This window comes from Peromyscus leucopus, chromosome 1, assembly GCF_004664715.2.
Source record: "Peromyscus leucopus breed LL Stock chromosome 1, UCI_PerLeu_2.1, whole genome shotgun sequence".
NCBI lineage: Eukaryota > Metazoa > Chordata > Mammalia > Rodentia > Cricetidae > Peromyscus > Peromyscus leucopus.
In genome coordinates, this window is record NC_051063.1 from 149,003,788 (window position 1) to 149,024,459 (window position 20,672).

At 43.9% G+C, this 20,672-nt stretch overlaps 1 protein-coding gene across 1 annotated transcript in view; it reads right to left on the reverse strand.

The window, feature by feature from the left end:
- Mtmr10 (myotubularin related protein 10) overlaps positions 1 to 14,822 on the reverse strand; it is a 55,275-nt gene extending 40,453 nt beyond the window's left edge. Inside the window, exons 1-5 of the mRNA XM_028872842.2 lie at positions 14,598 to 14,822; positions 14,031 to 14,091; positions 3,532 to 3,668; positions 1,384 to 1,456; positions 637 to 779 (exon numbers count right to left, since the gene is read on the reverse strand). Coding sequence (XP_028728675.2) covers positions 637 to 779; positions 1,384 to 1,456; positions 3,532 to 3,668; positions 14,031 to 14,091; positions 14,598 to 14,657 — 474 coding nt within the window. The 5' untranslated portion in view covers positions 14,658 to 14,822. The remainder of the gene's footprint in view (positions 1 to 636; positions 780 to 1,383; positions 1,457 to 3,531; positions 3,669 to 14,030; positions 14,092 to 14,597) is intronic.
- Between the last annotated feature and the right edge of the window lie 5,850 nt (positions 14,823 to 20,672).

The window sequence follows — 20,672 nt, forward strand, 5'->3', positions numbered from 1 at the left end:
GTCTCCTTAACCACTAATAATCACTGTCTCCCTTCTACAACTACACATTCACCCAACCCTTATGAAGCCAGAGCCTAGCTTTCACTTGGTTCACAAAGTTCTCTGGTACTAAACTAAATGCCTCACTAATTGCAATTATAGTAGATCTCCAACTTTTCAACTTTTTTTTAAACTAAGAAAGAAACTGGCTAGCATAGTCAAAAAGCAGAAAGTGTGCTTATTTCTATATAAGTCTTTAATATTTTAGTAGCTGATAAAAATACATAGATCACTTTAAAGTAGCTATAAACTAATACGAGAAAATAATTCCCTTAATATTCTTGGCTTTAACTGTACTTAAAGAGACAGCTAATAACTTCCCCTAAAAACATCTGAGCAATTAAGAAATGTATGCAAGGCCTCCAGCAGGTAAAGGCATTTCCAGCCAGGCCACAGGACTTGAGTTTTATCCTTGGGATTCACATGATGGAAGGAGGCCCAACTACAGTAACTGGTCCTCTGACCGCCACGTGTGCTCATGCATACACATGCACCGTAAAGGAAATAACAATACGTACATTTAAAAACAACTTCCACATAACTAAAAATAGTAAAATAGTATAGAATTCAGAATTGGATAACACTTAACAGGATTACCTTTTTGGCACTTTCAGGACCCGATTCATCGAAGCGAAATCTGACAATTCGGAAATCTTTACAATAAATTATTAACTCCGTTGGGTTAAATTTCAGCTTCTGGTTGGGACCTAGGACTTTCTGCTTCCTCTTGTGGTCATTCACTTAGGAAGAAAACAAAGGGGGTGGGGAGAATGTGACAAAGTTCTGTTCTGTGCTCCTTAGCATTCTTAAACACCTTCCCAGCAGAGACTGTTGCTGGAGCAGACCCCATGGCCGGACGCTGCGTCCTGACTTTTCATATCTACCTGCAGCTCCTAGAACTGTGGAGGGTTAGCTGATGATTTTGGTGATATTTTAGAAGACCTTGCATTGATACATTTAATGATTGAATTTTTAATTAAAAAGAGACCATAATTTATAAATTAAAAAAATCGTATCTTCATTTTATAAGGATTTCTTCACTTCTCTGTTTGTTGAGTTCTTGGGACTTAAAAGGTATAAATATATAAGCAAGTCTACAGAAATAAAATTCCACCTCAAATATTTGGGACTATGGCCCTTCAAGGACTACTTCTGGATTTCAGTCAGCTTCTAGAGCCCCATTCCATTTCATGAAATAATCTCACTGTGCTTCCCAGGACAGCTTTGGGCTCCGGCACTCAAGAGACACTTCTGCCTCAGCCTCCCCAGGAGCTGAGGCTCCTCTAAGCCCAGCTATCACATGCAGCTTCAACATTTAGAGAGCACACGCAGAATACTGCATACCTGTGACGATCTGCTCGATACATGTCAAAGGGACATCATGTTCTCCAAGAAGAAGGTTTCTGTAATGGAATTTCTGAAATAAAAGATGATATTAATGTGAATTCTTTTCTCAATGACCTCGAAATGGTAGTAGCAAGCCTTACTTTTAATGTGATAAGAAACTCAGTATACTATTGTCAAGGAACACAAACCTTTGCTGCACAACAAGGGCCATCCATCCACAGAGAACAGCATCTCACAGCACACATTAGGAGGAAGTGGAGAGGGCACATGTACTTTGAGTTTTGAGACAGGGTTTCATGAGGTAGCCCAGGCTGACTTTTAACCCCTGAGAACTCTTTAGCCTCAACTACTGTATGCAAGGATTACAGGCATAGGTTGCCACACCTACCCCCTCACTTTTATTCTAACAGAAGGAAATTAAAAAATAAACCACAATGCTACTATAATATCTGAGAGATGTAATATGATCAATTCTTTATAGGCAAATAAGTGCATCCTAGCTCTAGATGAATTGGCCACAAGATAATAAAAGAAAGGGAGCTCTTAGGTCATCAGAATTTAGTGAGTAAAATCATATTTGATTTTTATAAGAGAGTTAGTGTAGGAAGTGACTATTTAGAACATAATGATGACTAAAATTTTTTTGTTTGTTTTGTTTAGAGATAGGAGCTGGCTCAGGTTCACCTTAAAACTGTGATTCTCCTGCCTCAGTTTCCCATGTACACAACCTTAGAAAAGGATTTGGGGCTGGGGATGTAGGTAGGAGTCTTGGGTTTGATAGCTAGCACCGAATAATATTCTGGCAAGGTGGAACACATCTGTAATTCCAGGATTCAGGAGGTAGCGGCAAGAGGATCGGAACTCCATTCTCAACTACACATGGAAGTGAAGCCAGCCAGGGGTACATGAGACCCTGTAGAAGGACAGTAGTGGGCAGAGAGAAGAAAGAGAAAGTGGCAGAGAAGGCTTTTGATGAGCGTCAGTCCACTGTTTACGCCTCCTGGAAAATACTTCCTGATCATTTCCAAACTGAAACACTGCTGTCAGCAAGGCACTGATTATCACTGGACCTGGATTTCGGGTTTCTCCTGCTCAGTGAAGTCTGGGGCCAGAGAGCATTCATGAAGCCAAAGACAACCGGAAAACTCAAGTCCATATCAGAAGAGCTTGTCTCCCTGCATATCAAACATTGCTAGTACCTTAAATTTAGTCTAAGGATAATTCAGAAGATTAATACATACAAGAATATACAGAAAATACTGGAAAATTAGTGAATGACTACATGAAATAAAACATGCTTACACACAAATCACTCAAAGAAATGCTTGGGTTATTAAAGAAACATTTAGTCAATATTTTTTCACTCTTAACTATACACTAGAAAGTAGAATTCAAGTTTCTGGAAAAAGAGCTAATTAGTTAGAAAATAAACAAATAAATCAGTAAAATGTTCAACATTTATAATATTATATGCCAAATAACTGAATTTTTCTCTTTATGATTAGTCAAAAAGAACATTTGTTTTTAGAAACACATTTCTAAAAGTGGAGGAAAAGAAATAACTCCCTTAGTGAAAAGGACATATCACCAGGAATCCCAGAGGAAAAATGAAGGAGAGTACGTAAAATCATCTCAGCCTAGTGTGAGGGGTAATCAAGTTCTTGGGAGGCAGAGGCAGGAAGATCAAGAGTTCAAAGCCAGCCTGAGCTACACAGTGGGACTCTGGAATGGGAATGTAGCTCAACAGCAAACATGTTCAAAGACCCTAGTCTGATCTCTAATACTACAACATAAGAAAACAAACCCAAAATCACAAAACCCACTCTTTCTTGAGCAAGTTGTGACATTCTCCTTCACTATATTTTGATTTTTTAAAATTATTTTTGTTAGTTCTTTGAGATTTTTGTACAATGTATTTTGATCATATTCATCCTCCCTGACTCTTCCCAGATCCATCATTCCTTACCTACCCACACAAATTTAATCCTCTTGTTAAATCTATCAACACCATTTTATAGAGTATATTTCCAACATTAATGATTCATTGATAATTTTTCACAATTTTCCACCTCTCTTATTTATATAACAATACATTCCACTTAGAGTTAAAGCCTTAACAAAACTAAACAGTACATAAATAAATACCTGCAATGGCATTGGGTCATCTGTAATAAAGGAGATTTTGAAGTTACTGCATATCAACTTTCCCCACAAATCATACTGGCTTGTGTCTGTTGCGATGCATTTTCTCACAAAATTGACTTCATTTACAACAATTTCTCCTAGGGAAAAAAAAATCACAGTGAGCTACAAATATACCAAACAAACCCCCAAACCACTGTGTGACCTTACTGGAGGACCTCATGACTGGTGACATCTGAAACAATCGTGAAGAGGAGCTGCCACTGGCTGCTGGCATTTGTGGGTACTGGGAGTGCTTTGTGTCCTTAATGGGTATGGTACAGAATGAGACTCCAAAAGCTCTGGGGTCTGAGCTGACTGACCCAGAAAGCCTGGCCCCAGCCTGGGGCTTTGCTTCTGCTTTACTGCCTCCAGTTCACTAGGCCCACAGGTGTTCCTGAGAAATCTGTGATGGAGCATCTGTGTTCTGCTAAGATGTGACATGCACTAACAATCATGTCTGATCATTTTGTAAGGGATGAGAACCAGAATCCAGTTTTATCTGCTTTAAAGTATACTCCATAAAACCTTTGCACTCAAATTGAAATAAACAATAAAACTTTAAAATAAAATTTGAGTTAAAAGGGAAAATTGGAAAAACAAATATTAGAAACCCAAACGAGACCTCTCTCATGCCTTTGAAAGGGGCAATTTCTTGAAAAGGAATTGAAAACTTGATCATCATTTTAAGAGCTACAGTGAGATTAGACAAGGCACATTTCTAAGTGTCAACGGCAGAAAAGCCAGGATACTTACACCTCCTGTTACCAGAAAACTGTTCTCACAGTGATGGCTATACCTGCTTGCTGACGATCCCCAAACACCTAATTCCTGAAGAATAGAACTTCAGTTTTAACACAATCCTCTAACAAAAATGTTAATAATAAATTTGAGTGATGATGAATAAATTTTGCTCAAAGCTCTTAAAAATTCATGAGGCTAATTTTAAGAGCAACCCCTAATATTTACTTGAGGATTTAATTCATATGCTCATGTCAACTTCCTGGCTCAAATCACTTGAGAAAATTTCCATCCTGAATACAAGCCTCCTTCACATGGCGTAAGGCCCTGAATGCCAAGTCCTGCTCAGCTGTCTTCCTCGCCCTCCCGCTCTACCCACAATGGCCTTCTATGAATCCCTTTATATACCACACTGCTTCCATTTATGGGTCTTTGGACATGCTCCTCTGTCTTGGAAGACTCTTTCTTTCAGACAGCGGCTGCGCTCAAGAATGCTTTAAAACAATCTCCCTGCCTGGATTAAATCCCCCTCATCACAGCATCGTAGACTTGTAATTCCAGTGCTCATCACAGCTACAACTGGATCACATGTTTACTTTTTAAGTTAATGCTTGCCTCACAGCCAGGAGTGTACATGCAATGGTGGTAGAAAACAGATGTTTTGTTCAGTGCTGAAACTTTAGTGCATAGAACAGTACCTAGTACATGCTAGGTGCATGCATACTAAGACAGTGCTGAATAAAGGAAAAACCAACTCGATGCCCCTGGTTTACTGAAAAGGAAAAAAAAACCAGTGACCCGAGTGGCTAAGCAAAGCAAATGACTTACAGGCTGCTCACGAAGTTACATGTGGTGCTGTAGCCCAGTACTTAGCAGGCCGAGGCAGAAGGACCCAGAGTACATGACCAGCCAAGTACACAGTGAAACTGTCCCTAAAAAGCAACAGCTGGGCACGCAACTCAGTGTTAGAGCATGTACAAAGTCCCCAGGTTAGACCAACAACAAAACAAACCAACTCTATTTCTCTAGGAAGCCCAATAATCTCTAGCTTAGTTTTCCATGTGAGTAGGTGAAATTCCCAACAGAAAACCAGCAGCAGCATAACTCAGGCTGCTCTGAACAGTGCTGAAACCAGTTATTCATCTGGTCTGCAGCCAGCCGAGTTGAAAGGTGAGGACTGTTTGGGTACGCAAAGGCAGACTGTAATCACAGAACTGCCACAGCTGTCCCTCCACATACAGAGAACAGTATCATCTGGGATTGGTGACTTCTCAGTGCTTGTCCTGACTGATTCTTTAGACAGTCTATATGAGAGGCGGGCAGATGTTTTCTCTACTACCGAGAAAAGGGACTTGGCACCAAAAAGGTTAAATCACTTTCATACTCTTAAGACTTTAAAGACAGAAATAAATGTAAAACTTCTCAAGTGTCCCTCAGCACCCATGGGGGATTAGTCCCAGACCCTGTGGATGCTAATGTTCCTCATATACATGGCGGGGCACTGCACACAACTTAGCCACAGTCTTGAAAGCCTCTCCGATGGCCTGAAGTACCTAAGACAATGTCAGTGCTGTGTACTGCACAGTACTGCTTAGGAATAAGGACAGGGACAAAACTGTGCACGTTCAGTCCCATGACTTTAGAAGAGCTGCCATCAAGAGTTGGCTGGTCCACGGATGTGGAACCCAGCCACAACAGCCTTCTGTCCTTGTTTCTACATGCTTTCATAAATGTAAATGTGTTGTAGTGACACGGAACGAGTATCAACATTGAATTAAAGATTCACAGTGCTGCTCCTAAGTGCATTCTAGGGAGAAACATGAAATTACCTACAGTTCCTTCCACAGAGAGCTTACCAACTGCCTTATCACAGTCTAGGTTACTGAACAGTCAACCTCTGTCCCCTAAGTTCTCTGTAAGACTAAAGTACCTGAACTAATTATTTCCACTACAGTCAGAAAATACCTTCCTGTACTATAACCCAGACCTTCTGCTTAACCTCATATTGCACCACCCCCAACCAATTTATCTGAAATAGGACTCTCAAAACAGTGTTACAGAAAGGCAAGAGCTGCATCATTCATGATTCAGTCGCACTTGTATGTATATATGTCACACTCAAATGAAACTCACCTAAAAACAAGCAAGTCAAGGCACACCGTAGGACTTCCTGAGAAGGGGTAGAGGCAACCATGGTAAGAAAAGGATAAAGGGCTGCAGGGCTAGGACACTGCGACTGTGTGAGTACCATCTGCCAATGTATCTCTATCTCCATCTCTAGCTGTCTGTCTGTCTGTCTATGTATCTCTTACCTACCTACCTGTCTATCTCTTACCTACCTACCTACCTACCTAGCTGTCTATCTCTTACCTACCTACCTACCTACCTACCTAGCTGTCTATCTCTTACCTATCTACCTACCTAGCTGTCTCTTACCTACCTACCTAGCTGTCTATCTCTTACCTACCTACCTGTCGCTCCCCATCCCCACAGCAGCCCTTCCCTAGCACTTGGACTCTCACCAATGCAGTCAGGAATAAAACACCCATCCCTCGAATTTAGTGAGGCTGAGACAAAGGAGGGGGGATGCATATGATGGTTCCATGGAACGGTAAACCACAGCCCCTGGGCTACGCAGAGATCTTGCTTCTTTTTGTAAATAAAATTTTAACCTTGTGTTGAATTTGGCTGCTTCGCAGAACAAAGGCAAAACTGAGTACTTCTACATAGACCTCGCCCACAACACCTACAACATTTACTGTACGGCATTTGACACAAAAGTTTCCTGACCCCAGCATCACAGATGACTTCTTAAAAATGACAACTGTTGTATTACCTTAAACTAAGCTTAGATGTGTTTAGGCGTTCTTGTCTGAAGGCAGGTAACTATGCAATACTGCAGTAGTGTGGGGGCCTAGGGGCCCAGGGGCCCAGGGGGCCGCTCAGTGCTAGGATGAACACGGAAAACCTGCTTCAGAAAACGTGTCCATCAAAGTCAAGACTACTCTCACCCATGAGCTGCAGCACTCAACAGAAATGCTGTTTGCTCACTCAACAGTGGTCTGCTCCTAACATTTCAAAGGAGGGAAGAGGTGTTCTAAGTTGCTTCATAAAAACAGCCTTGCTTAAAACAGAAGAAAGAGTACGCACAGCAATCTCTTCCCACATAGGCTTATGAAGAGTAGTGATGCAAAAAGTGTATTTTCTTCTTTACACTTAAATTAGTGGCCCTTTGGATTGTAATGTTTTTATTTATCTCCAAGGTATTCTTTATAATAAAGTAAAAAAATAAAATTAGTAATCTTGAAGGAGAAACTCGTATTAAAAGCTGTAAAACTCCAGAGGCCATGGACTTTCCTGGAGACCACTCCCATACTGGTTCTGTAATGAGAGGTGGTGTCCTAGGGAGGCTCACACTGGCTCGCATCACTTCTCCAACTCCCTACTCAGCATGCTCCACTATAGAGGAACTGTCCCCACCACCAAGCGCTTTCCAGAGCAGCACTTTGGGGAGTAGCAGAGAGTGCCCATGACAAGCAGGCAGGCAGGGAACTGGCTTCAGTGTGGAACAAGCAAAGGCAGCCCAGCAAAACTTGGCAAACCAGGAGCTAGCTGAGAGCTCCTACCAAAGCGGGAGGGAACCAAGAAAGCACTGAAAGGTGTTCTCAAAACTCTCTACCTGGAAGGACAAATGAAAAAAGAAATGGAAAGAGAATGGTCTCCAAATGGTATAGGGAGGGAAAATTTTAATCTCCAAGGAGGAAAAAGATCATACATGTTATCTTTAATGCCTCATGGAATTATTTAGTCAATATATGTTTGGTAAATAGAAATAAATTTTCCCATAAATTTCAGTTTGGAAAATAGTCCAGAGCAAAATCTTCTGTAATTCAACACATGGCTTGAAACAGGGGGACCATTCTCCAGTTGACCCTATATGGGAAGGCTTCCCTGGACATGGGACCTGTAGCATTCCAGAACAGTATGGGGTAAGCTGTCACCAGTTATTCACCCTAACTTTACAAGTTGTAAATGTGTGATGCTGCTGGTGGTGGTGACTGTGCAGGTCACACACGGCACAACAAAAGCCCGTCATCCAAGCACCACATCCAGTGAGTGCCGCCCACATGGAGCAGGACCGTGGCTACAGTGCAGGTCTGGGGAAAGGACCAGAGTGAAACAACAAACAGAAAGGTTGTGACGGTACAGAATGTGACAAATGTGACAGTGACGGAGACCCAAATAATGAGTGAAGTGTCTGGGAGGCAGTGATTGAAGGAAGCGTTAGTACTCGGAAGCACACAAGTTAGTACCGTGGAGTGTTAGCAAATCTACAGTAAAGACTTGGGAGTTTATCCTGCCTTAAGTGGGAGTTTACCTAAGAAGTTCAGAAGCTTCTCAGCACCAGTGGAAAGACTGATGTGAGAGGCTAGCATCACGCTGGCTGAGGTGCTGTAGCAGGAGCATAAGAAATGCACCACTGCAACATTGCGAAGGCTCCAGGGGACGCCCCAGCCTAATGCTAAAGCAGTGCAGTTGGTGACACCCTTCCCGAGTCCAAGGGCCTGTTACCAGTCCTTTGATCTTCGAAAACAGTGGGTCTATGAATTAAAATACTACAGTCAGTCGAAACCATCTAGGAAGCCATCTTCAAACGGGTATTACAGGAGCTCTTTAAAAGACAGTTTTGTTTTCGGTTGGGCCAGCGAGCGATTTACAACCCAACCGAGGCTATGAAACGTAGCGTGAGGCAGAAGACAAGAACAACATATAAATGGTACAAACAATGAATGCACAGCATAAATGAAGACAGCCCCACACTGATGCTGCTGTCATTTCCCAGACGGCCTGTGGATGGATACGTCCCTGATCTGACCACAAGAGACCTGATAATTAGGGCATTCACTAGCTGACCTCTATAACTGGAGTGTGCTGTTGGTTTTATACTTGGGAAGGGGAAGAATGAACTGAGCTGACGCAGGGCTTCCAGAACAGTGGCCCAGGCTTAGCTGACACTCTAAATTCAGAGGACAAACATTTCCTGAGAAAGCTTTTGCTGACACTCCTTGATGAGCCCCAAATCCGACTTGGGTGACTATGCTGAGCCCTTACAGCCTTTGTCCTCCTCTACTACAGCACTTCCCCCAGGAAACTGAAATTGTGTAAGGGCAGAACCCTGCCCCCACCCTTCCCAAAACAAAAAACAAAACAAAAAACCTCTGCCACGCAACAGCAACACCGGGCATTCCATACCTGTGGAACAAAGCAATCCATTATAGTTAGTCATAGCATTTCAATCTTCTCCCTCCTGCCTCCAGGATCCTTAAAAAGATCCTGCCGAAGGGAGGGAAGAGAGCAAAGGTCATCTAGCCCTACTCACAACAAACCTTGCATCCCAATCACAAAGGTGCTGGCATTCTACCAGTCACTCCTCAGCAAGGCCAGCCACAGGAAATCCCTACCTCTTAAGACATTCCATTTTCTGGCAGCTGAAATTGAAAGTTCTTCCTCAGGCTGGGTCAAAAGCCTGTCACAGTTGTGAAAAAAGCAGGGCCAAAGACATGGCTCTTTTCATCCCACCTGAGAATTTTCTCTTGACTGACAGTTAATCCGCCCTCCACAGTTTCAAAGCACACATCTGTATGTGAGAGTCACCAGCGTAGCTACGTGGGCCATGCTGCAGGCCGGCCGTGCAACACTGGGCGACCTCCTTGATTCTGCTGGTTCCCTCACCTGTCAAATGAAGACAGATTCGTACCTTGCTTGACAGGACAGCCGTGAGGATTGACCTAAAAGGTACCTCAGCCAAGGATGTGAGCTCAGGTGTCAGAAGCATGCCAGGAACCAGGGTAGCAACAAGGAATCTCTGAAGCTTTGTGTGTCAGCTGGACATCAAGGATGAAAACAACCCAGAGGCTAACACCGCCATTCTATCTCATTCTATCCCTTCAGTGTTCTCCGACCTTTGGCACAGGTCTTCTGGAGGTGAAGGACAGGGGGTACCACCAAATGCTTTCCTTAGTATGAACCCAGACATATCTGGAAGCAGTGCTGTGCTGTTCACATGTTCACAGTTCATACTATGGCTGGGTAGAGTTGTGTTACAACCATTTGTCAAAAGGAGGACACCTAGACAGACAAGTAACAGATAATCTCTGCATGGTGATCACTAAAGTGTACTACAATCAACTCAACCTGTGCTTTCCAGTTTACATTCCAAACATGTCTACACATTAAAAAAATAAAAAATTAGGGGACCAAAGCAGAGTTCCTAACTTTATATTGTGCCAACTTAAATTTTTTTACTTAGCAAAAGAATATATCCTAAACCAAAGAAGCTAGGAGATAACATCAGCACAACAATGTTTAAATCAAGCAAGTTCAACATTGTGAAAGAAAGTGTCCATCTTCCTGGCTTTCCCTTTGACCACAGCCCAGCACAAAACACTTCAGGCTGAGCACAACGGCCCACAGTGCCAGCTGTGGGGAGGCTGAGGCCAGGGGATCATTGAACCCAAGGGTTTGAAACCAGCCTGGACAATACTGTTTCAAGCAATCATTTAAATAAAATAAATAAATCACCCCAAACATCACCCAGGCCCTGCCTGGAATTTGGGAAACACTTATCAGATCACAATCGTTTATAGGCAGCAAGAGACCCCCTCAGAGCCCTGTTGGGATCCAGATTCACTATGCTTCAAGAACCTTTCCCTTCTACACAAAGTCTAGTACTCAGGAGTTCCTCATATGCTCACGTAATAAAGACATATACAGTTACACACTACTTTCTAAAAGCATGAAGTGAGTGACATCTATACAATATAATGCTAAGAAAACAGGATTCACATAATGAGCTAATGACAAAGAGAATGGTAACTAAGCTAACACGGTGGTACGTCACTCCAATTATAGGCTCAGAGGCAATTCTCTTGAGATGTATAGCATGAAATAGCAGCGTTTCTCTTGCTCCTAAGTCCAGAAGCTGGTCTGTCTACACACATGCATGCCTAAGGTAACAGTCTAGGCAGGGTGGGGTCCTTCGGGTCAATCATTCACTCAGTGACAGCACAGTGTCACACTGCAGGCACCATGTAAGATATCAGGATCACAAAGCTAAATTTGATACAATCCCCATCTCCAAGAGCTTCATGAACCAGGAAAGTTGAAAATTACTGACATAAACCAGAATCTGAATTAAATTACTAGTCATTTTCTTCAATTTTTTCCTTACTTAATAAATGATGGGCATCATTTCAAACTTAGCATTAAGGCCTAACAGAGCACATGACAAAGGCACACAAGTAAACAATTGATTTTGTGTTCTAATTTTCATCTGCTTATTGAATCAAAAGTTCAAACCTCGGGCAACTGAAGTAGGATATCCTTGGACTTAAGGCAGTAAGCCAAAACATAGCCGTGCAATACTATATCACTGAACAATCACTTCTTGTTCTGTGCGCCTGGGTAAAGAAAGCCACAGGTGACCTGGACAGATTTTCTCTTGCCCACTGCCTGCAATGAAGGCCGGAACTGTATTAGCCAAGCCCTCAGTAAAAGTACTATCCTAGCTTAGGTCTCTGTGGTTGTTCATTCATTGTCATTTTTGCAGTGGTGAGGAACAAACCCAGCGCCTTGCACATATTAAGCATGCACACAATCTACCATGAGCTACAACTCTCACTACTCTAGGTTGTTAGATAACAATACTTCCTCCTTGTGTTCCAGGTGAGTACCACGTTGTGGGCAGAAGACGGACAGCATGGGTGCTAGCAGGAATCACAGAGTTGACTTTAGAGTTAAGGCAGGAAGAGGGGACCACAATGGGATGCTCAGCCCGAGCACAACTTCAAAGAGCATGGAAAAGTGGGAACAAGAGGATAAAAACAGGGGAGGTTAGGCAAGGGGCAAGACTCTACCATTCAGGATCAGCTCGGTGTTCCGTAGGGGTAAGTGAGGAGCAAAGAGAAACTGGACATCAGAGTTACCATGCATGCAAGTGTGGGGTTTGGAGGTGACATGAGCTTTCCTGCAAGAAAAACTAATAGAGGTCAGGAAGTTTCTTAACGGGCAATTAAACAGAAGGCAGTGTTATTTCTAGAAAAAGAATACTACTCACAATCAGAAACTTGTTAAAATCTTCCCAATAAAACGATTATTCACTAAGAAAATTCAGCCATATTCATACTCACTGACACTTTTCCTAAGCATATCTTATATTTAAAAGCTAATTTTAAAAGACAAGGCATGAGCATTTGTAGCTAAGATTACATTGTTTTTAGTGTCAAAGCACAGAGTTGAGGAAGAGGAGATCAGTTGTTTGAGAACCAGACCAGTTCAAAGTAAAAACAAAGTTCAACAGCTCACAGGCACTCAGTCAGCACGAATACTGTTCTCCTTGCTGTTTTTAAAATGCCTACAGTGGTGAATACCAACAGAGAGCACGCACAGGGAGCAAGGGTCACTCAGTACTTGTACTGCTCACTCTCTGGGAGAGCAGAAAGGGTTCATTAGTCAACACTGAGTGAAAGACACTAATACAATCCAGAAAAATAGAACTCTAATAAAAATAAGAGTTGGCATCTACTGTACAGAACAAAGGTTGACGTGTTAATTGCTTATCCCTACTTACTACTTTTTTAAAGTTTCCACATTTGTTAAGTTGCTATCTACAAAGTTTTACTTATTTAAGTAATGATTCTGGGGTTTCTTTTCTGACATAACAAACTGGTATTTGATTATAGTTTAAGATAGGCCTTCCTACCTGTCTGGTTATTTGCCCCAAATATCTTATTAAACAACGGATTTTTCTTTAGTTATTTGTGTAATTGTTATATAATTCAAAATAATAATCAAGTAATAGTTTTTCAAAAGTAAAACTCTTCCCTATGAATCCCTACTTCTATTTCTAAGGTCCTTCATCTCGGGCAAATTTGTTCTCAACAAGTCTTTCTCAACCCAAGGATAACCCTAAGAGGCACACATGCACCCCTACGCCTTCCCCCCCTCCTCCCTCACACACACAAACTTAGATAGGGCAATGTGTGGAGACATTGTGGTTGTGCTGAGGACATGACAGCCAGTTAGCAGGAGATGGGGTGCCACTGGCACAGAACAGATACAGGCCAAAGAGGTAGGGATGGCTGTCAGCTCAGGACAGCTCTTCACACAACAAAGAATTGCCCAGCCAGAAAGGTCAATAGTGCCTCTACTGGGAAACAAAGTTCTAAACTAAAAAAAAAAAGGAAATTGGCACGCAGTTGACAACTTCAAAAAACAATTACAGAGTAACCCAACGTCAATGTCTGCTAAGCTTTGTTATACACTCAGAGACACAGACATGCTTTTCATACTGTCATAACACATTAAAATGATGATCTGGTTATCAATTATGAATTCATGAGGTGCTAACACATATGTAGGGCAAGAAGTACTTTCACTACCCAAACAACTAGATACGTCTTTAAATGAACAGTTCAGAAGGAGGCAGGAAAGAAAATGAGGTAGCTATGCTCTTGAATGTCTTCTGGGGTACTTTGAACTTTCTGAGACAAACATCAATTATGTCCAGCCAGCTCTTTCTCTTCTCACTTCTAAAGTTTTTTTTTTGTTGTTGTTTGTTTTTTAAACTGGAGAATGTTTAAAATAATAGAAAGGGGACATTAACCACACAACACTGTTCCGTACAGTATCGGTCCAAAACACATTAGAATTCTGCAGTTTACCTGGCAAAAGGACTGGCTCCAGTTTTTTAATCTTCGGTTCGGAACCGATCTTATCGTCGGTCTGAAATACATGAACAAAATAAAGCAAGATCCAAATGCGCCCTCTCATGAGACACTAAGGCAAATTTTCTAAGTGATGACACACGCGACAGACATATAGCTCCTACTTAAAACTTTCTCCCGTCCAGATTTGAGATCGTCTTCAGATCTACTCATGATCGACTTGAGAGTCTGACAATAAACACCTTTAAAACAGCGCAAGCCGCTTTCAAGAGTTCACAACTAACTAGACAGGTAAGCTCGGCTAGGTGTCCACGGCGCTGCAACCATCTGGCAGTCACAGCGGGGTCGGCGGCCAAGCCCGAAGAAGAAAGACACGCAGCTCGGGACGGTCCCTAAGGTCCCGTCCCACGGCAGGACTAGGGACCGACCGCAGGCAGGACTTCGGCCAGAGAATGGCCGCCGCGGAGCTCTACAAGTTTGCACCGCGCCCGTGGCTCCCGGGAGGCGCGCTTCCCCGCGCCCGCGTCCAGGTCCCGGGCGGCCCGCGGAGCGGCGAGCGCTTACCTGGGGCGGCGGCAGGAGGTAGGACCTGAAGCTGGGTCTGGGCGGCTTGAGGGAGAACATGGTGCCGCTGCCTGGGCGCCCCGGCCCTGTGGCCGGCCAGACGCCTCCGGGATCAATCTTCCCGGTGCAAATGCCCAGGCGGGGTCTGCGGCCCGCCCCGCCGGGCGGACTGACGGGCCCGGGACCGACGCGGCCCAGGGTCCGCCCGCGGTGGGCGGGGCCGGTCAGAGCCACGCCCATCCCCGGAAGCGGCGCGGGGAGCTCGGGCCGAAGCTCCCGGCCTCTAGGCCGTGCTGTCGCGGAGCGCGACTCGGGTGCCGGGCGCCGCCGGGCCCCGAGAGGCCATCTTGAGAGCACGCTCCTACGGAGGCTCGCAGGGGTCACGGCGGCCTTCACGGGCCTCCTGCGGACTCGCTTGGTTCGGGCGGTCGCGCGAAGCCGCTGTGGACTGTGGTGTGCTCTGTAGCCGCTGTCCCCGACCCCAGTTCTCAGGAGTCTCTCATCTGCGATAGCTGCTGCCTGTTAGTCTTCCCTCCTGAGCTACTTTCTAGCATCGTTTTCTTGTTTGTTTGTTTGTTTTAAAGCAGGAGAATTGCAGGCTGGGGAAAAGACCCCTGGCAACCCGAGGCCTCAGGGTACCAGGTGTCTGCGCGTTGAGGGGTCCTCCTTCTGGAGGGCCCAAAGATTTAGGCATCGTCACAGACCTGGTTGCCAGAGTAGAACTCAAAGACACAAGGGAGGCTTCCAGTTGACCTAACCACTGGTTTCCTTGAGGTGCAGATTTGCCCTGTGCTGGGTGGCCCGGACAGATGATATTGGCTGATAAAGCAGAATCCTTAATTTAATTTACTGATTTTATTCTTCTCCTTAAACTTTAAGTGAAAAAAGATATTAAGCAAGTTGTCCCCACCCCTTCCTTTTCCATCCTCATATAGAAATATGCTATTGAACTGATAAGCCATCAGAAGCCCAGGGAGAGAAGACGCCTGACTTACAGTTTGAAGCAGCCACTGCTGTAGTGGCAGGGTGTGGGAGACAAGTTGGGGACTGTAATAACAGTGTAGATAAAAGTAGGAGACATTGGTAGCTGTGGATTTAGCAAGAGGTGGCTATACTTGATGTCTACAAAAGAATGCCTTTGGCCGGGCAGTGGTGTCGCACGCCTTTAATCCCAGCACTCGGGAGGCAGAGGCAGGTGGATCTCTGTGAGTTCGAGGCCAGCCTAGGCTACAGAATGAGTTCCAGGAAAGGTTTCAAAGCTACACAGAGAAACCCTGTCTCGAAGAAAGAAAAAAAGAATGCCTTTGGCTGGATATATGATTTTCAAGACAACAAGCATTTTAAAGTGCATTAAAGGAGAATATAGGACAATTTAGAATTTAGATGACAAGCCACAACAGTTTTTTTAGTTCTCCTATAAAACAGACAAAACAGCAGCAGAACAAAGAAACAGAAAATCCCCAAACCACCCTAGAGAAGCCCCAACAGCACATCTAGGGAACATTCTGTCCTCAAGCTTTCCAAACTAGAGCAAATGACACTAACAAATGCTCCCGGCCCTGCAAGGTTTGCTGTATCAGCATCAGGAATCAGTGAGGCATCCAGAGAACTCCAGAATAGCCCAAGGTGTTTGCTGGAAGAGCCAGCCAGTCCGGTCAAGGACAGCTGCTGAAACAGGAGGGATAGTTCTTCAAAAGCAGGAGAAAGCAAGAGGCTCCTGATAAGGTGTGTGTCGGAGGAGGGGGACACTGAGGAGGTGGACTGAGAATTTTGAAAACTAGCCTAAGGAGACTCCCTTCTGGGAAAGAGATCCACGCTGAGAACCAGAGGCTGAGAATGGAGCCTAACTAAGCAGACAAGAAGCAAAGGCAAGAGAAAGTCGGCTATAAGAGGGCGAGCTAACTGGAAAACCTGCCTTAAACTGCCTCAAAAACTTAAGAAAACGAATTTCTCAGGAAAGCATATGAGCCAAGGTTTGTTGCAATGAGCAGGCTGGGGAGACCACTCAGTCTGCAAGTACCTGCTGCACAAGGGTAAGGATCTGAGTTTGCTCCCTAGCACTCACGTAAAAAGCCAAACACAGTGGCATGTGTCTATGACCCCAGCCCTGGGACAAAGCAAAGACAGGAGGATCCCTCAGACTTGCTGGCCAGCTATCATAGCTGAATCCCAAAGTTCCAGGCTCAGTGAGAGACTCGGTCTCAAAAACTGAGGCAGAAAGCGATAGAAGGCACCCCACTCCAACATCTGGATGCCACATGCACCAGTACTCAAACACAAATGCATAAACACATGGACATCACACACGCACGCACACATGCATACGCATGCACGCACGCATGCATGTACACACACAAGAAATGAAAAGAGTTGTAATGAAAGGGAATAAGAAGGAAGCAGCGTTCCTACAGATGACAAAACACACCCGAGAGACCGGCCCACTAAGCAGATCAAAACTACTGTTTCAAAGGGAGCACAAAGGTCTGAAGAACAGGAAACGGCAGTGTTTCTAAACTAGAAGCAATAAGTGAAATTAGAAACAAGGAAAAAAATCATTTCCAAAATGAAAAATTAAACTAAAATGATCTGAAGGAGGAATAAGAGGATTGAAGATGCCTTAAGGAGGAGGCAAAGAGAAAAAAAATGAAGTAGTGAAAAGGCAGAACAGATTGTTCTTATAGGTCTCTTCCTGCCACTGTGATAAAGAAGACATGACCAAGAGCAACTGGGGAGGAAAGGGTTCATTTCATCGCACAGCTTGTAGTTCTTCACTGAGGGAAGTCACAAATGGGAAGTTAAAGTAGGAACTTAGACTCAGGAACTGAAGCAGAGGCCATAGATGAGGGCTGCTGCTTACTGGCTTGCTCCCCATGGCTTGCTCAGCCTGCTTTCTTACAGAACCCAGGACCACCTGTCCAGGGGTCACACTGCCTACAGTGGACTAGGCCCTCCCACATTAATCAGCAATCAAGAAAATACTCAACAGACTTGCACACAGGCCAATCTGATAGAGGCATTTTTTCATTGAGGTACCCTCTTCCCAGAAGACCCTAGCTTATATCAAGTTGACAAGAAACTCACCAGCACAACTGACCCCTTGTCAATTTGACACAAAAACTTGTCACAATTAAACCATAGCCTTTCCTTTCTTGTTTACCCCCAAGATATCATGTTAATATAAAATGTAGTATAACTTTAAAAGTTCCAGTCTTTAAAATATTCAAACACTTTAAAAGTTCAGTTTCTTTACCCAACACCTCTTTAAAACTACAAAGTCTCTCAACTTTGGGTTCCTGTAAAATAAAAATAAAAAAAAGTTAAATACTTCCTTATTCCAAGAAGGAAGGGCACAGTTATAATCAAAGCAAAGCAAAACCAACGTTCAGCGGAGTAACAAATTGAGAAGCTCCATATCTGTCATCTGGGATTCACTCATGATCTTCAGGTTGCAAAGGGCTTGGTCAGCTCCCCATCTCTGGCTCTGCTATCCACAGGACACTCAGCCTGTCTTGTAGGTTCAAGTCAGCTCCAGCTTCACTCCACACACACTGCTGGTTTGGGTGGTCGTCCCACAGTCCTGGCATCTGCAGGATGCTGGAGTCTTCACTCAGACTGAGGCAGCACCTTTGCTAAGGCTCCCTGGCCTCTTGTACAGACCCCAACCCTACCATATAGTGCCAAGCTCCACGCTTCACTCTATGGCCCCTTTAATCCCGAGATTTCCACTGCATCCGAGGCTGCACATTCACCAATGCCTCTCCACTACGCCTGCTCTCACAACGCCAAGCTTCCAGTGCTCTCCACAATCCCTTCACTCGTGTAGTTATGCCGCAAACCCCAGAACCACAAGGGAGATTCTTACACATTACCAAGTTTGGCTGCCAACATGAGATGCAGCTTTGATCACAGTGGACCATAGCTTTCTGTGTGGTAACCCTGAGGAAATAGTCCCAGAAGATTTCACCTTAATGAAGCTGGTTTCTTCTTAGTAACATCTGATCTCTCAGCCCCAGCTGACTGGCATCAATTGTCCTAGGAAAACAAAGGCTTCACTTCAATGGTGCTGGTGTCTTGTTAACCACAGCTAATTCTTTAGCTCCAGCAGACCAGAAAGCCAGACTCTCACTAAAAATTATCACAGGAACAGTCCCAATAAAGTCTCTGATGATGTCTCCAACTTACCTCTGAAACCACATGCCAGGCCTTCATGGTCTGCATTGCTCTCAACATTCTGATCTCCCACAAAACATCCCATTAAGTTTTACCAAACACTTCTAAAATCCTCCCCCAAACAACATGGACAGGTCTGTCAAGTAACATCCCATTCTCTGGTACCAATTTCTGCCTTACTTTGCTTTCTATAGTTGTAATAAAGACACCATGAACAAAAGCAACTTTGGGAGGACACGATTTACTTCCGGTTGTAGCTTGTGGTCCATCATTGAGAAAGTTAAAGCAGGCATCTGGAATCAGGAACAGAAACAGAAACCATGGAGGAATGCTATTCACTGGCTTGGGTAGCCTGCTTTCTTATATAACCCAGGACCACCTGCCCAGGCATAGTACCACCCACAGTGGCTGGGCCCTCCTACATAAATCATTATTCAAGAAAATGCCCACAGACTTGCCCAAAGACCAATCTGGTGGAAGCATTTTCTCAGTTGAGTTTCCTCTCCAGATGATCCCGACTTGTGTCAAGTTAACAAACAAACAAAAAGACAAAACCCAACCAGCATAAGGACAAAGTGGCAGATATTTACTACAGACAAAAGAGATTCAATATACAGAGTAGTTATTATCCTTGAGTTGGGAGGAGTGAGGGGGGGCATGGGTGCAGGGTCAGAAAACAGAAGAAATACTACCAACTGTGGTTCAAAAGAAGTCCTTCTTCCAGATGAGAGGGCTGGAAGCAGCCTCCATGTGCTCCAATTAAGGAGAGAATCAAGTATTCTATCATAACAACAAGAAAAGAAACTAAGATAATTGGAAAAAAAACAAAACAGGGAGACACAGCCTCTTCAACAAATGATACCAGGAAACGGGATATCTTCATATGAGAAAGGGGTATTAGACTCCTATCTCTCACCCTGCAAAACCCCAATTCAAATGTCAAAAAGACCTTAAGGTCTGAAACACTGAAAGTTCTAGAAGAAAACGTAAAACATTTCAGGAAAAGGACTGCCCCTTCCCTTTTTGCTCTGTTTGTCTTGAGACAGGGTCTCACTGTGTAGCCCTGGCTGGCCTGGAACTTGCTACTGCGAGAGCCAAAGTTACATTTTAAGTTTTAATTACTATGCCTAAGAGATCCGTGAAACAAAAAAATGCCTCTGTCTGCAAGCCCTTGCCCAAGGACAGATAGTTCCCGAAATGCTAGAGGCTATTGTTCATGGGAGATAATAAGCCACATGTTTTCACTCCCCCAGTCAAGTTTGTTTGACCCAACTATACCAGATGTGATTGATCACACGTTGGCAGGAGGTTCACAGGCAGGAAATGCATTAAGATGTATGCTTGCTCCTGCGTGGACCTGATGGGAAATACTTAAGCCCCTGTAAACCACGACTCAGGGCCATTTTTCTGGGAAACCAGAGATGGGCCTGAACAGAGAGTCCATCAACCTGGCCAGCATTTAATTAAAGCTTGCTTCAAATTTGACTTTAACTTGTGGTAGTGGTTTTATTCTCAACTGGTGGGTTAACACTTGCCTTGAACCCAAAGAGGTCTACCTGTTACTGCCTCCCCAGTGCTGGGATTAGAGGGTGTGTGCTACCACACTCAATTTGACTTTTTAATTTTTTTTCAAAACTGTATTTTATTTTCTATATAGCAATATACTTTACATGTTAAATAACACTATTATAAAATGATTTGGTGTAGTTCTGAACAGAAGACAAAAGGGCCAGGGCGGTGGTGGCGCGTGCCTTTAATCCCAGCACTCGGGAGGCAGAGGCAGGTGGATCTCTGTGAGTTTGAGGCCAGCCTGGGCTACAGAGTGAGTTCCAGGACAGGTGCAAAGCTACACAGAGAAACCCTGTCTTGGAAAAAAAAAGAAGAAGAAGACAAAAGTGAAACTTT